This window comes from Arvicanthis niloticus, chromosome 5 (genome assembly GCF_011762505.2).
Source record: "Arvicanthis niloticus isolate mArvNil1 chromosome 5, mArvNil1.pat.X, whole genome shotgun sequence".
NCBI classification, from domain to species: domain Eukaryota; kingdom Metazoa; phylum Chordata; class Mammalia; order Rodentia; family Muridae; genus Arvicanthis; species Arvicanthis niloticus.
The window spans coordinates 19,961,798-19,979,003 of NC_047662.1; the positions used below are offsets into that span (position 1 = coordinate 19,961,798).

The 17,206-nt window shown below is 39.9% G+C and overlaps 1 protein-coding gene across 2 annotated transcripts in view; it reads left to right on the top strand.

The window, feature by feature from the left end:
* The window catches only part of Maco1 (macoilin 1), a 61,125-nt gene that overhangs the window by 11,929 nt on the left and 31,990 nt on the right, over positions 1–17,206 (top strand). The window contains exons 1-6 of one of the 2 annotated variants that reach the window (XM_076933987.1): positions 6,576–6,715; positions 7,550–7,813; positions 8,130–8,256; positions 10,964–11,087; positions 13,157–13,335; positions 15,377–15,878. In XM_076933987.1, coding sequence (XP_076790102.1) covers positions 7,760–7,813; positions 8,130–8,256; positions 10,964–11,087; positions 13,157–13,335; positions 15,377–15,878 — 986 coding nt within the window. In that variant the 5' untranslated portion in view covers positions 6,576–6,715; positions 7,550–7,759. Of the gene's footprint in view, positions 1–6,573; positions 6,716–7,549; positions 7,814–8,129; positions 8,257–10,963; positions 11,088–13,156; positions 13,336–15,376; positions 15,879–17,206 lie in introns of those variants that run through there. The other variant, XM_034502346.2, reaches the window with a different exon arrangement.

Consider the following 17,206-nt stretch of genomic DNA (forward strand, 5'->3'; position numbering starts at 1 on the left):
GAACAGCAAGACTGCAGTTACAGCTGGCCAGTGAGATACTTCAGTAAATCAGATGAAGGGGTAGACCAGTCATTCTGGCAGTGCTGCGTAACAGAGAAGGCAAAAAGGGTGGCAGGACAGATGCCATGCATTGAGAATGAAAGGTGATTCATAGTTGCCATTATGAGAAGACAAGGAAGCCTGGATTGGGACAGATGGCTACCAGCAGAACATTAGTTTGGCTAAGGAAAAGGTCAGGGACTAAGGATGGATGGCTAGCCTGTGGTAATTATGTGTACTCCAGAAAAGTAGCTAGTGACAATGGAAGGTGCACTGCTCCTGGGAGGAAGAATGTTCACCACTCCTCCTCCTAATTATAGATGGTGAATCCATAGATGGAGCATGTTACCAGTGGAGCCCTGGAGAAATGGCTGTAAAGGACACTGGTGGGACTAGAGAGAGGGAAGAATCTTGTAGTTATGCTCTAGTTTTAAAGGTTCCCCATGCCTAAGCCAAGTAATAGCATATATTTTTTTCTTAATTTCACTGGCAACTTTAATAGAAGTATATGATGCTATCAAAAGTATTATAATTTTAGAAATTATTCTGCAGTTATGCTCTAAATTTTATTCACAACATTTTATAATTATTAGCAAGTAAATGTCATTTGGAGAAACAGAATATCATCAAATTAGCCATAAGTTATATAAAGAGCCATGTATGTAAAAATGTATTCAATCATATTTTCTTCTCATGGTTGAAAAGATGTGTCTTGAAATGCCCTTGGGATGACATCACCTTTAATTTGACAGAAATCTCAGGATCTTTAGCATACTGGAGGACAGGGACTAATAAGGGTATGCTTTTTCTTCTGCCTTTTAAGGGTAAGGGGTGATGTAGTGAGGCTGAGGGCAACTGAGCCAGGCAGCTCTTGTAAACTCTTGAACTCAGAAGGCTGACACAACTTGGTAGAATTCAAGACTGGGTCTAGGGGAAAATCAGCTTTGTTAATTAGCCCATCTCTCCATTTTAAAAGAGACCTTTCTGAAAAGGGAACCTGAGGAAAGTCTAGGATGTGGCAGTGTTTACCATTCATATTTAACTTTGTCTTTACTTCTAAACTGAGATTTGGCAAAAAGTAATTGTCAAGGAATATCAAATCAAAGTTCTGAAAGTGACCCCACCCTCACCCCTGACCTGGAAATTTCAGAACTGGCAAAAAACAAAACAAAACAAAACAACAACAACAACAAAAAACAGTAATCAAAGACTATTTCTCTACTGCCTTACTTTCAGATGATTAGGATATCAGAAATTATTCAGGCTGCTGTTCTGAGGACAATGTTGTCCTGTTATTGAAGCAGTGTTACTGGCTAACTTGGGATTCTGCCATGCCTTGGGTGCCTTTGGACTGAGAGCATTTGGTAATTTGGTAGTACTGTTGGTTTTCCACCTGGGGATAATGATCACACTCATCCAGCCAGATTACAGGGACAGCTCCAAAGATGATTCTATCAGGATGTGGCTGTAGCTCAGTTACATCAGCCTGACTTAGGTCTTCCAGCACATCATACACTGAGTGTGCTGGTGCACACCTATAATTATAGCACTTGGGAACTGGAGGCAGAGATTGACAAGAAGTTCAGGGTCATCCGTGGCCATGATGTGAGTTTGAGGCCAACCTTGGACACATGAGTACATGAGACTGTTTCAGCAAACAAGCAAAACAAAACAGGGCTGAAGAGAGACCCAAGTTTGGTTCCCAGAAACTACTTTGGGCAGAACACAGCTGCCTATACCTCTAGCTCCAAGGAGTCCAATGTCCTCTTGTTCTCCGACATTGTATTCACATGCACATACCTGCACTCAAACACAGGCATATACATGGAATTAAAAGTAAAATTACAAAAACGAAACTCAAAATTTCTTATATTGAAAGACAAAGAGAGGTAGGATCCAGAACTGGGGTGTAGATTTAGGACAGGCAGTTGTGGCACAAACCTTTTTTTTTTTTTTTTTTTTTCTTTTAAGATTTATTTCTTGCCGGGCGATGGTGGCGCATGCCTTTAATCCCAGCACTTGGGAGGCAGAGGCAGGCAGATTTCTGAGTTCGAGGCCAGCGTGGTCTACAGAGGGAGTTCCAGGACAGCCAGGACTACACAGAGAAACCCTGTCTCAAAAACAAACAAACAAACAAACAAAAAAGATTTATTTCTTTTATTTATGAGTACATTGTAGCTGTCTTCAGACATACCAGAAGAAGCATCAGATCCCATCACAGATGGTCGTGAGCCACCATGTAGTTGTTGGGAATTGAACTCAGGACCTCTAGAAGAAAAGTCAGGGCTCTTAACCACTGAGCTATCTCTCCAGCCCTGTGGCACAAGTCTTTAATCCCAGTACTTGGGAGGCAGAAGCAGGCCAGCCTGGTCCTCAGAGTGAGTTCCAGGACAGCCAGGGCTACACAAAGAAACCTGTCTCAAAAAACAAACAAACAAACAAACAAACAATCAAACAAAACAACAGAGAGAGGGGAGGTAGGGAGGCAAGAGGAAAAAAGGGAGGGGAGAATATTCAGGTGTAGATTTGAGTTACCATTTGACAGATGGTTAAACAAAATATGCAGGAGAGTAGGCCGACCCAGCAGTCCTATGAGAGTCCATGGCACTGACGAATGAGTTTCTGGGTCACAGGGCTGGTTCATGTTTAAGGAACTGGAAGCCATTGAGTGTATGCTTACTAGTTTATATAACATAGAAAGATATTTTCATGCCTATTTTTGTGTGTGTGATGCTAGGGATGGACCCCAAGTTCTTCCACATGCTTTACCACCCTTCCAGCTAACCCCATGACATTTTTAAATACCTTTAAAACATGGCCAAGAGACTAGTTTTCCTTTTTTAGTGTCTAGAAACAGTTCTGGACCATAGGAAACATTTGAAGTAATTTATAATTCTAAGTATCTGTAGGACTCTTTTTTTATACTTATCGTTCATTTCTATCATCAGTTGTGAGTTTAAGGAGAGTGTAGGTTCTATCTTTTAACTGCTCAACAAAGTTGTAATGCCATGAAACTGAAGATGAGACTTCAGATGGCATGGGACTGTTTGTGTACTTGGGCTTCTTGATTTCCACATCAGACTTCCTGGCAACTTACTGCCAAACTCTCTGAAGTTGTAAGAATTAATATTAGAAGTTAACACTAGGGACCTGGAGAGATGGCTCAGTGATTGAGAACAATTACTGCTCTTGCAGGGAGTTCACTTCTCAGCATCCTCATGTCTGCTCACAACTACCGGAAACTCAGGTTTCAGAGGATGTGAGCACATCAACATAGAAATATTTGCATTGCAAAGTATATTTTAAAAATATCATCAGCTGGGCAGTGGTGTCGCACGCCTTTAATCCCAGCACTTGGGAGGCAGAGGCAGGCGGATTTCTGAGTTCGAGGCCAGCCTGGTCTACAGAGTGAGTTCCAGGACAGCCAGAGCTACACAGAAATCCTGTCTCAAAAAACCAAAACAAACAAACAAACAAAAATATCGTCAGGGGACTGGAGAGATGGCTCAGTGGATAAGAGCACTGACTGTTCCTTCGGAGGTTCTGAGTTCAGTTCCCAGCAACCACATGGTGGCTCACAACCATCTGTAATGGGATCTGATGCCCTCTTCTGGTATGTCTGAAGACAGCAGCAGTATACTCACATATATAAAATAATCTTTTTTAAAAATTATAGTCATTACTATTATTGTATGTGTGTGTGAGAGAGAAAGGGGCAGTGGTTATGTGGTTATTCCCTGCCAGTAGTCAGAGAACAACATTCTCCTTCTACTGTGAAACTCAGGGATAAGCTGTTTTTATTCTTTTTCTTCTTTTACTTCTGTGCCATTTGCTGGTCCAAGCTTGTTGGTTTTTTGTTTGTTTGTTTGTTTGTTTTTAATTTAAAGAACATCTAAAGCCAGGCAGTGGTGGCACACACCTTTAATCCCAGCACTTAGGAGGCAGAGGCAGGCAGATCTCTGAGTTCAAGGCTGGCCTGGTCTACATAGTCAATTCCAGGACAGCCAGGGCTACACAGAGAAACCCTGTTGTGAATCACACACCCCCTCCCAAAAGAGAGCAACTACATATTTTTAATATTTCATTTTGTGTCTATGAATGTTTTGCTTGCATTTATGAAAAACATGTTGGATCCCCTAGAATTGGAGTTATGTGAGCTGCCATGTGGGTGCTGGGAATTACACCCAGGTCCTTTACATAAACAAATGCTCTCAATTACTGAGCCATCTTTTCAGTCCTTGAAGGGCAATTTGTAAGTTATATGTATGTACAGAAAACTCAGCAGTGTACAATTAACCCATTTTGGTGACAATTCTTTGTCCTTTACTTTACCAATGGCAACATATCTCATCATTTCTGTTGTTATCATTGGCTCTGATAGCTTCCACCATCTCAGCCAGGGTCTTTGTCTTTGACCTAACCTGTGTCTTTCTATGACCCAGATACCCCACCTGCCTGCCTCCGATGCAACAAGGGACCTTCACCTGTGGTCACAAGGCAGGAAAACCACTAGTTCCATTGAGTCTATAATGTATCATTGCCCCCAGCTAAGCATTCCTATTTCCTACCAAGATAGTGACAGTATTGAGCCCACTCAAAAGGCAGGTGTTCTCTTATCAGGGATGTTTGTTCCTCTTGCCAGCAGCTTTCTTCTTAGCTCAGGCTGGCAGTGGCCTGCATTGTTGTTGGTCTGTATTATGGGTTGGCTCAAGCAGCTGGGAGGCTGTCTAGCCTATCTGGCTGTCCAGGGCTTGGGTGAACTACTTAACCTCAGGAGACACCAGTCAGCCTTTCGCCACTGTAGCCAGATGTGATGCAGTCCTCTGGCCCAGATTAAACGCGAGGTGTCTTGGGGAGATGTCCTGTCCAGTGCCAAAGTTCTTAGGCTTTGTCTGACCCATTATCTCCTGCCTCCAGCTGCTGCTGTTTCTTTTTAAATTTTGAGACAGGATCTCTCTACATAGACCAGGCTAGCCTTGAACTTATAGAGATTGGCCTGTACTGAGATTAAAGGGGCATGCCACCATGCCTAGCTCTTCTCTTTTTCATTCTCTGTCTGCTCCTGAGCTTTCTTGCTCTCTAGATCAGTTAACAAGGTTCTGAAGTTTTGTTTGTTTGTTTGTTGGTTTTTTGAGACAGGGTTTCTCTGTGTAGCTCTGGCTGTCCTGGAACTCACTCTGTAGACCAGGTTGGCCTCGAACTCAGAAATCTGCCTGCCTCTGCCTCCCAAGTGCTGGGATTAAAGGCGTGCGCCACCACTGTCCGGCCGTTCTGAAGTTTTATGTGTGTTTCTACCTAGCTTTTCGGGGATAGTTTTATGCTCTCTCCTGAATGGCTTATTTCCTGTGAGTGCTGAGTAGTATCACTTGGTATAGAACTCTAAAATTGGGTTTCTTTCCTCTGGTAATTTACTTTTGGTTTGTAGCTGGCTGCTAGTATCAAATTGGTCAGTGGTAATATCCCCGTGAATCTGGAGGCAAGTGTGCATTCCCTTGGGAATTATCCTGTCTACAGCGTGGAAGTTCATTTAGCTGGTTACGTTTTCATAGGTATTCACATATGATCAGTTTTTAAAGTTCAGATTTTTAGTTTAGGAGCTTTCTAGCCCAGGATTGGTGGGAACTTCCTGTGTAGCTCAGGCTGGCCTCAAACTCTTGGTTTTTCTGGCCCAGCTTTGTGCTGGGATTGTAAGTGTATGCCACTGTTCCTGGTTTAGAAATCTTTTTTTAATAGGTGAATTTGTCCTGCTCTGGAATTGATGGAATTACAAATATAGAAATGGAAGTTTATTAGTAGGTAAACTCTTCATGCGACTAATGACTGGAAAATAGAGTTTCAGATTATATGAAAGATAATTAAAAAAAACTTATTAAGCTCAGTACAGTCATTACATATGCATGCTAACTGACTTCTCAAAGCATGTGTCTATTTAACATGAATAGGAGGGAACTCAGAAGACACATTTTTATCTCGAAGTCCTGGATGTTTGAAGACTTTTCCTGTAAAAGACATTTTTGTGCCCTCGGTCTTTGGGAGTGACTGGTGTCTGTCCCATGAGTTAGCTTTGGCATAGTTTTGGGAAGTCAATTACGTTTTGTTTGGTCAGTGCACACGAATGCTGTGTAGAGAAGCAAAGGAAGAGAGAAAAGCCCAGATTTTTGAAGCATGCAGAAGTGCGTAGCAAGAATTTGCAACTCTCAAGCAGGTGTGGAGTGCGAGGAAGCAGCACACTTCAGCCATGACGTTTTCTTCTAAGGATGAACAGCTTGAAGGCTGTCATTCTGAGAGGGTTGCAGTATTTTAAAGTTAGTCACTTAACACATCTTAAAAAATGGTGAGATTCAAGTGTTTTTCTTCCATCATAAAAGGAACTGTGCACGTTTGGTTGTCATCTTGTCTTGATAGTTGTGAGGCTCCAAGTGATGGAGCCTTTTTACAATCCAGGTGGCCAGAGGTAGCTCTCTGAGAAACAGTAGATTCCTATTTCTGATTCTTAATGAATGACCTTGAATCTCTTGTTTTTGTATTTTGCAGTACATTTTTATACCTGAAATTCCTGGTAGTGTGGGCACTTGTCCTCTTGGCCGACTTTGTCCTGGAGTTCCGATTTGAATACCTGTGGCCATTCTGGCTTTTCATCAGAAGCGTCTATGATTCCTTCAGATACCAGGGACTGGTATGTTTCTATTGCATGTTCTCCAACTGTGAGGGATTTAGTTACCCTTCTAATTAAGAGAATATCTAAAGTGGCTGATACTGACCTGTTTTAAATGGATTTTATTAGGAATAAATTAGCTGTTAGCAATGGAAGTGCCTGTTTTGGGATGAGTTAATTGGGTCTGTAGATTAAAATTTGACTGATCTAAGACCACTGATGAGTGGTTCTGTTTTGTCCTCTTCTACTTGAGTGGAGAGAAGGGATTGGGTGGAAGATTACAGGAGGAAGATTACCAATGAAGGACTTATTGTTACCCTGGAGTGCTCTGGAACTAAGTTGTCATTGAATCAAAGCAGTGATTTTCATTGGTCTCAAGACTCCTTTTAAGTAATTAAACATTCTTGAGAACTCCAAAGAGCTTCCATTAGTGTAGGTTACAAAATAAGCCAGGGGTGGTGAGGCACACCTTTATTTAGTCCCAGCACCCAGGAGGCAGAAGTAGAAGGTCTCTGTGAGTTCCAGCTAGCCTGGTCTACAGAGTGAGTGTCAGGCCAGCTAGGACTACAGAGACCCTGTTCTCAATAAAAATCAATCAAATAAATAACAACTGAAAAAAACAAAAGAGAAAATAAAACAAAAAGTAAACTGTATTTACTAATTCACTAAAAATAACTATTTACCCCAAAAATCAAATAGAAAGGTGGCTCTGGTTTTTAGAGTTCTTTGTTCAGAAGGATCTCAGGGTCACTTCAGGAGTCTCTAGACCACAGGTTTTAAATTATCCAGTTAGAGCCTGGACATAGCCTGAGCTTATTCTTTTGACTTACATGTTATTTCTATTGTGTTCCATAGCTACACCTTACAACTAACTCTCCAGTCCAGGCCTGGTGCTTTGGTCAGAGCAAATCCATGCTTCCAAAAGATGGCTTCAAGCTTATGTCTTATTGGTAATGAATAGTGGTGTCCAGAGGAAGGCAGCATTATTATTACCACCAGCATATTCTTGCCAATATTTTGGTTCATCTGCATTCCAGCAAGCTTTAAGAATGAAGCTCTTTAGGAATGGTTTATGAGGAAACAGGAAGCTTTTCAGTGTTAAAGTTCTTGTTCATTCAGGTAAAACCTGCCTACAGAATCCCAATGAGTTCACTGTGGTCCAACCTCAGTTTCAGCCCAGTTCATGTCCTTGGCTTAAGAACCATGAACAAGAGCACTCTTGAATGTTGAATTAGCTACTGCTTTTTAGTATATGTGCTACTCAAGCAAGCTTATAACCACTGCCTCCCCTGGTCTGTTCTGAGTGTTTGAAATTTCCTCTTGTTAAATTGCTTTATATTCAGCAGTTTTGTTCAACAAAGCTTTTAATAGCATACTTGAAAATAACAAATTCTGAAATGTGGCTTTTAATTTGCTTTTTTTCCCCTGTCTTTAGGCCTTCTCAGTATTTTTTGTTTGTGTAGCATTCACTTCAAATATCATATGTCTCCTCTTCATTCCCATACAATGGCTTTTTTTCGCTGCTAGCACATATGTATGGGTCCAGTACGTATGGCACACAGGTGAGTCTTAATGACTTCTTAGTTAGGAATTTTAGATGCAAGTTAATGAACTATTTAGATTGATATTTTAAAGTTTCTTTTCCCAATACATCTTAATATGTTGCTTGGCTTGTGGTTGTGGTTTCTTGCTTTGTGGGGTTTTGTTTGTTCTTTGGTTGTAGGCTTGGTTCTTACTAGGTAATCCCGGTTGTCTTGTAACTGACTATGTAGGCCTGGCCAGCCTGGAACTCAAGAGCGATACTCCTGCCTTTGCCTCCTGAGTTCTGGGATTATAGGAGTACCCTACCTTGCCTTGTTCTACATGCTTGCCTATGGGTTTCCTTTTCTTTTTCTTCTTCTTTTTTTTTTTTTTTTGGGTTTTTTTTTTTTTTTTGTTTTGTTTTTTTTTTTTGTTTTTTTTTTTTTTTTTTGTTTTTCGAGACAGGGTTTCTCTGTATAGCCCTGGCTGTCCTGGAACTCACTCTGTAGACCAGGCTGGCCTCGAACTCAGAAATCCACCTGCCTCTGCCTCCCAAGTGCTGGGATTAAAGGCATGCACCACCACCGCCCGGCTGAAGATTGTAGGTTTGTGTGCTGGGATTGTAGGTTTATGCCACCACACACAACTTTTATAAACCTTCCCCATGGTGTTAAAGCCAGGGAGCTCTTAGGATACAGTCTCTAATATGGCCCCATACTTGAAAAGTTTTTAACGTAGTTATCTATTTCATAGATGGAGGAATAACATGTGTTGTTCTATTTTCAGTAATATTTTTATATTTATTTTAACTTACTAAATTAATGTACCAAGACAGACATATTTAAAAGCTCATGTTGTTTTGAGAGGTTTCCCTATGCATCTCTAGCTGGCCTAGAACTTCTGTGTAGAAACAAGCTAGCCTTGAAGTCATATGTGTCTACCTCTACTCCTTAGTGCTTGGATTACAGATTTGTGTCACCACACCCAGCTGGAAATAAAAAATTTGAAATTATTTTGAAGATTTGTAATTTTGGAAATACCTATTGCGGGTATGTTAATCTGAAAGGCAGTAGAGCTTGCCAGCTGCCTTCGCAGATTCCTGTCTTTGCTCAGGGTCTAGGCATCAGGGTGCTTAGGGTTTCCTTAGAAGCTGACTTTACACTGTCTCTGTGAACTTGGGCCTTGTCATCCATGGTCACAAATTCTCCACTATTTGTCTTTTCCTAACACTGACTGATGCAACTTGTAGATTTTATTTTTTCTGTTTTTTTAATTTTATTTTAAATAAAATAAAACAGAATATTTTATTTATTCTATTGCAAGTTGCTGTCACCTTCCTGGTGTTTTCATACTCGCTTAAATGAGCATCTGCTCCTGGAAATGAAGGTTTAAGTGCTTCTTACTATCAGAAAAACAGTATAGACCCTGGCCAGCCTGGAACTCAGAGACCTGCCTGCCTGCCTTTGCTACCCAAGTGTTGGGAGCAAAAGCCTGTTCCACCACATCTGGCCAGATCTGCATTCTTTAGAAAACTTTCTATATTGTACTGTATAACTTTATCATAATTAAACAGTTTTTTCTTAGTGAACATTTAAGTTAATCTTTGTTATTGTAAGTAGATTTACAGTGAGTTTTTTTTCTATATTTCTTCGGGGTAAGATCTAAAAATGAGATTTTTGGGTTAAAAGTACAGGTACTTAAAGTTTACTTAAAGTGTACTATTGTCTAGTTTGAGAGTAAAACTTTATCCACGACATTCCTACACTATTATCTGTCTTACTTGTTTTTTCCCAGACAGCATCTCCCTCTGTAGCCCTGGCTGTCTTGATCAGACTGGCCTTAGTGATTGGCCTGCCTCTGCCTCTTCAGTGCTGGGAGGTATCACTGCCCAGCTTTAATTTTTTTTTTTTTTTAATAATGAATTAAATTGGGGATCTGATTGTTTTGGTTATAGTTCCCTTAGTAACGTTTTGGTAAAGTTGAACATTTTTATTTATGACATAAATTTTCTTCATTTGCCCTTTTCATTTTTCTTTTCCTTTCTTTCTTTTTCTTTTCTTTTTTTTTTTTTTCTTTTTTTCTTTTTTCTTTTTTTTGAGACAGGGTCTTACTGTGTAGTCCTGGTTGGCTTGGAACTTAGCAGACCAGGCTGGCCTTGAACTAAAAAAGAAAAATCATCTACTTGCTTCTGTCTACAGAGTGCTGGGATTAAAGGTGTACACCAACCTACACAGTTTAGTTTTCCCTCTCTTGTTTGTGGTAGGGCCATTGGAATTGAACCCAAGGCTTTGTGCATGCTGCTAAGCCTGTGCTCTACCACTGGCCACACCCTCTGTAGTTTTGATTGGTTTTATTTGCTTATTGAATCCGGATCTTATTATTTGCCCAGGCTGCTCAAGCCATCCCCCTGCCTCAGTCTTTCCAGAGTTGGGACTGTTGTAGGTACACAGTACCATACCCAACTTTGGTTGTCTTTTTTTTTTAAATTGAGTTTTAGGAGCTCTTTAGTCAAGATTATGAATCTTTTGTTTGACATATGATTGTTTCCTGATAGTTGTTTACCTTTTGTTTTTGATCAGAGGTTGTTGGCTTGTTTGTCATAGAGAATCTTTGAGTTCAGAGCAGATTGCTTTTTAGTTTAGTTGAAAGTCTTAATGAAAGTTGCTATCCTTGACAGACTTTCCCAGATACCCCATCTGTTGTCAGCTACTGTATCATTGATGGTTGTCTTTCTATTGTTTCCTACAGAAAGGGGAGTGTGTTTGCCTACAGTGTCCCTCTGGATACTCTTTGTTTATATTGAAGCAGCAATTAGATTTAAAGATCTGAAAAATTTTCATGTAGATCTTTGTCGACCATTTGCTGCTCACTGGTGAGTATTACTTATTCTTTTTTTTTTTTTTTTTTTTTTTTTTTTTTTTTTTTTTTTGAGACAGGGTTTCTCTGTGTAGCCCTGGCTGTCCTGGAACTCACTCTGTAGACCAGGCTGGCCTCGAACTCAGAAATCCACCTGCCTCTGCCTCCCAAGTGCTGGGATTAAAGGCATGCGCCGCCACCACCTGGAGAGTATTACTTATTCTTAGTTTACATTTCAGTGTCCCAGCAGCTGTACAGCTGAACCTGACATTGTCTCTCAGCTTCAGCTTTCTAACCTTTCTCCCGAGGTCATGAAGGAAGTGCAGCATGTCAGGTGTTTAACTTAGTAAGTGTCTGACAAATGATTTTGATGCTGATACAAAAAAATCTATATGAGCTTTCATAGCTTCCACAGTCTTTTACAGAAGAGAAGTAACAAGGCTACTGATATTCTAAAAGGAACCGGTCTAATTATGAAATATGGTTGAAGATTGAGGTATATTTCAATTAATATTAACTAAAAGTATTAAAAAAATAAGCTTAATTTCTGTTTACATCGGTTGTGAAAAGTACAAACCTTCAAAGCATTAGATTTCCAGTATTTTTAGTTTTTACAAACAAATGAGTTAAATAAACCCTGTCACTTTAAATCTGTAATGAAACCACATTTAGACTAATCAAAAATTATGCATTTTATTATTTATAAGCCTTAATATGGGTTTGACAGTATTTGTAGAAGCTTTGGAAAAACATTAGACAATCTAATTAGCTGGAGATACTTTTACCTTCTGTCGTAGTTGTAAGGACTTGGTTTAACCTGGAAGCACAGCCCTGATAGTCCCTGATGCGTGTTTAAATGAAAGCTGACACATGCGATTTTGGAATCACTGTAACAGTGTTATGAATTAGTTTTACAAAAGCAGCTATTGTTCTTATTCTTAGACACATGAAGATTAGATTAATGTATAATTGCATAAATTTGATTCTACCTGGTTAAAAATTAAAGATGTCTTTTTGATTTTTGTTTTGTTTTGTTTTGTTTTGTTTTTTTTTTTGTTGTTGTTGTTGTTTTTTTGGGGGGGGGTTTGAGACAGGGTTTCTCTGTGTAACCCTGGCTGGCCTGGAATTTAGAGATCTGCCTGCCTGTCTCCCAGAGCTGAGATTAAAGGCATGCGCCATCATCTCCCTGTGCCTTTTTGATTTTTTTTAACATTTAGCATAGTTATTTGTGGATACCTGTAAAAATCTCTACCCTTTAGTTCTGTTTAAAAATTTTTATTGAGAATTTCATACATGTAATATATTTTCATCAAATCTAGTCCTTATTCTTTCCTCTTAAAATGCTTCCTGTGATGCCCCCCCCCACTTATCCTTTCTAGCTACATGTATTCTGTCTGTCTGTGTGTGTATGTATGTATGTATGTGAGTACACTGTCGCTGTCTTCAGACACACCAGAAGAGGGCATCAGATCCCGTTACTGATGGTTGTGAGTCACCATGTGGTTGCTGAGAATTGAATTCATGACCTCTGGAAGAGCAGTCAGTGCTCTTAACAACTGAGCCATCTCTCTATCCTACATGTATTCTTTTTAAAAATCCCACTGAATCCACCTAATGCTGCCAGTATGTACATGGGCATAGGGCCATTTACTCGAACATGGATAATTTTTCCCAGCTAGAGGTGGGACTTGATGAGCTAGCTCCTCCCTGATCTGTGCTGCAACTTTGGCTTGCTATGCAGTTATCCTCTGTGCGTTCTTGTGAGTAGTGGCTCTGTCATGTCCCTGTACCTTTAATTCTTAACATAAAAGATGTCTAAATTCTAATGCATAAGGCTTATTGTTTCCTTAAAACATTAGCTGCTGTATCTGTCAGTCTCTCCTAGAGTTAAAGAATCTCCTGCAGTGAGCTGGGAAGTGTGTTTTCCTGTGGTCCAGCAGATCTGTCTGCAGGGCTTTTCTGTTTGCATGAGTTTATTATCATCAACTAGAACTGATTTTCTAATTTTTAGTCTCAGTAGCCTATGTGTTTGCTACACATGTTGTTTTAAGCTTGCAATTATTGGCTGGACTGTCTTCCTTCTAGTATTGGGTACCCTGTGGTGACTTTGGGCTTTGGCTTCAAAAGTTATGTGAGCTACAAAATGCGGTTAAGGAAGCAGAAGGAAGTTCAGAAGGAGAACGAGTTTTACATGCAGCTTCTTCAGCAGGCCCTCCCTCCAGAGCAGCAAATGTTGCAGAAGCAGGAGAAGGAGGCTGAGGAAGGTATGTCTCTACTCTGAAGCCGTGGGCCTAGGAGGCTAGTCATATTTTGGCTCAGTAAAAGAATTTTACTGAGATTTTAGATTTTCAGTTTTACTGATATTCCTCCTTGGGCCATCCATCGTTTTGGCCATACAACACAGAATGTGTTAGCGGTATTTTGCTCTCTGAGGGCCATTGGCTTCTTATAAGGTGCTTGTTTTTCATATATTTTTATTTTATGTATATTGACTTTTTTTCCTGTATTTGTATGTATACCACATTGGTAGTCTAGAGCCCTGGAACTGGGGTTGATGGTTGTTCTGAGCCACCTTGTGGCAGTGGGAACTGAACTCAGGTCTTTGTAAGAACAACAAATGCTTTACATTGTTGAGCCATCTCACCAGTCCCTCTCTCGTTAATTTTTTTTCAAAGATTTGTTTATTTTATGTATGTGAGTATGTATACTGTCACTCTTTTCAGACACAAGAAGAGGGCATCGAATCCTGTTACAGATGGTTGTGAGCCACCATGTGGTTGCTGGGAATTAATTTGGAACCTTTGGAAGAGCAGTCTTAATTCCTGGGTCATCTCTCTAGGCCCCTATCTCATTATTTTTAATTTTTAAAAATGTAAATTGTTACAATTTTTACATTGTACATTGTTACAAATTTTAAGAAATACTTTTTGATAAAATACACCTTGACCATGATGTTATAATTGAAGCAAGTTCAAGACCAAAGTATAAACAAGATGCTGGTATGGACATGTGATGTTGCCTTCTGGCAAAAGAAGATATGGGTTGTGTTTGAAAGTTTCATGTACATGGTACAGTGGTTTATAAATGGAACCATTTCTCATGGGATTTCTCTCATGGACATTCAGCCAAGTGATACTGATTTAACCTTTTTTCAAAGATTTTATTTATTTATCCATATGAGTGGTCTATTTGCATGTATGCCTTAATGACAGAAGAGAACATCAGATTGCATTATATAGATGGTTATGAGCCACCGTGTGGTGGGTACTGGGAATTAAGCTCAGGACCTCTGGAAGAGTAGACAGTGTTCCTAAACGCTGAGACATCTCTCCAGCCCCCAGTACTAATGTCCTTTGCTTGGGAAGCTTGAGATTATGCTTTTTAGTTAATTTATATTAAAATCCTTTTTATCTGAAGCAGTGCAAAAAGAGACCACAGCACATTGAAATGTACTGCACTTACTTTCTTTTTTTACAGAAAGTTTCTTATAAGTGTCCTGGGCAATGATACAGACATACAGACATATTACTTCAACACTGGAGTCACAAAAAGATAGATGTCTGTAGCCAGAAGTCTGTCTTTTCTTTCATGTGGTTTTTTTTTTTTTTTTTTAGTAATATTATCAGGTGTCTGTTTAATGCAGTCATCTTTTGAGAAAGAGAATGGGAGAGGGAGGGAGGGAGAGAGAGGGAGAGAGGATGTGTGTGTGTGTGTGTTGGTGTGCATGTCACAGCACACATACAGAAGTGAGAGGAAGTTTGTGGAGTCATTCTCTCACACCTACTTAGGTCTTGAAGATTGAACTTGAGTCACTAGGCTTGTGGGGCAAACATTTTTACATACTGTGCCATCTCCTGGGGTAAATTTAGGCCTCTTTTTAAACAGAGCTTCTTAGGAAGGTAGCTGTTGGTGGACTACCCTGCCATAAGCCAATGTAATAAGTTCCTTTTCATAAAAAATAGGTCCTCTTACAGAAACAACCTGCTTTTGCTCTTTCTCTTACGGCAAACTTAGTTGACTTGATATATGAATTGATTATAAAATTTTAATCTTGCTTTAATGCCGTATCTTTAGTGGTTTGAAGTTCATATTATGGTGATTTTCTCAAATGTGTCTGGCCTTGCTCCTTGGAATTAGTGTAATATATATTGTACTTCCTGCTTCTAAGTTCCTGCTGTGATTAATGTAGTGAATTTCTAGGTCTGGTTAATTCATTCTACTAAGTCAATCTAGTCTCTGATTTTAAAAGCTAAATATTCCAGTATGGGTTTTTGTTTGTTTGTTGGTTTGTTTTTGGTACTGTAGCAGCCAAAGGATTGCCAGACATGGATTCCTCGATCCTTATACACCACAACGGAGGCATCCCAGCCAACAAAAAACTTTCCACAACATTGCCAGAGATAGAATATCGAGAAAAAGGGAAAGAGAAGGACAAGGATGCCAAGAAACACAACCTTGGAATAAATAACAACAACATTCTACAACCTGTAGACTCTAAGATACAAGAGATTGAGTATATGGAAAACCATATCAATAGTAAAAGATTAAACAATGATCTTGTGGGAAGTACAGAAAATCTCTTAAAAGAGGACTCATGCACTGCTTCCTCAAAAAATTACAAAAATGCCAGTGGAGTTGTGAACTCCTCGCCTCGAAGTCACAGCGCTACAAATGGAAGCATTCCTTCCTCGTCTAGTAAAAACGAGAAGAAGCAGAAGTGCACCAGCAAGGGCCCAAGTGCACACAAGGACTTAATGGAGAACTGTATTCCTAACAACCAGCTGAGCAAACCAGACGCGCTGGTAAGGTAAGTGTGTGCAGCTTCCCTTCCTCTTGAGGTGACTCCAAAAGGAACACTTCGGTGGGCCTGCTGGAGTTGTCCTGATCAATGCAGAGACTGATAGCACGTGTGTGTTTGTTTTACACGGCTTTGTAGCCACCTGTGTCAACATAGGAAAGCATTGATTTAACCTTTTCTCTATTCTGGATAAGAGGTGATGATGACAACTTCTCACCTGTCACAGATTTGCCTGCATCACCTGATTGGTGGTCCTGAAAGATGCTGTGTTCATTCTGTCTTTTTTTGTCTATCGGAAGTTCTTTTTTGTCAAAAAGACAACGAGAAGAGTTTGTGCCTTGTTGGTGCAAATTTCTCTGTGATCAAACTGACAGTATGGGAGAGGAGTAAGAAAGTTGTCCTTTTACCCTGAGCCTGTTTTATTGGTTAGTTTCTTTTTCTGTAATTAGAATTTAAATTACCCATAGATAAGTCTGGGATATTCAGGTTTGAAAAGCAGTCTCTTGGGCTGACAAGGTGGCTCATTGGGTAAAGGTGATTGCTGACATGCCTGAGGACCCTTGGTACCCACATAAGGAAGGAGAGAACAGATGCTGGCAAGTTGTCTTCTGACCTCCACACACATGACACTTGCACACACAAAATAAATTTTAAAAAGAAAAGAAAAATTTCTTGATAAAAATTTCATATGGGAACACAACACTAGATACAGATTTTAATCTGAAACATTCCTTTTCTCGACCTTAATTAAAAGAGTAACATTGTTAAGTGACACTGAGTGGCTCAAGCTTCATTTGATTAAATTGGCAAACAGGTGAGCCCTGGACTGAAGGTGTTTGGGTTTGTTGTTTGTTTGTTTGTTTCTGCTCTATGATATTGGCTCAGTTCAGTAAGTTTCTTAGATTCCACTTTATTTGTCTTATTTTAAGGCCAAGGACAATATATTCTTTTAGGAAGAGTTTTCGTCATTGTAGAAAATGTGAACCAGAGTATTGATTGGTTTTAACTTTGTGAGTGATAGCCAGATAAGAGAAATGGGGTCTATATTACCTCTCATTCCTGAAGCAGGCCTCTGTGCCACTTTGGAAGCACACCATTGGCTCTGCCACGCAGGCGTCCACTGCTTCCCCACTGTCATGCAGAGTGAACAGTCAGAAGAGAGTTCTTCCAGATGTCCTGAGGAGAGAGACCAGTTATTGTGCATCTTATTTCAGAAGGAATTTCCAAAAATTGGCTAAATGAAGCAGGTGAAACCTTTGCTGCAAGTTATTTAACATCTTTACATGATTTTAGTACCAAAACAGGTTTCCTGTGTTTGGTGTTGCAAGTGAGGTGAA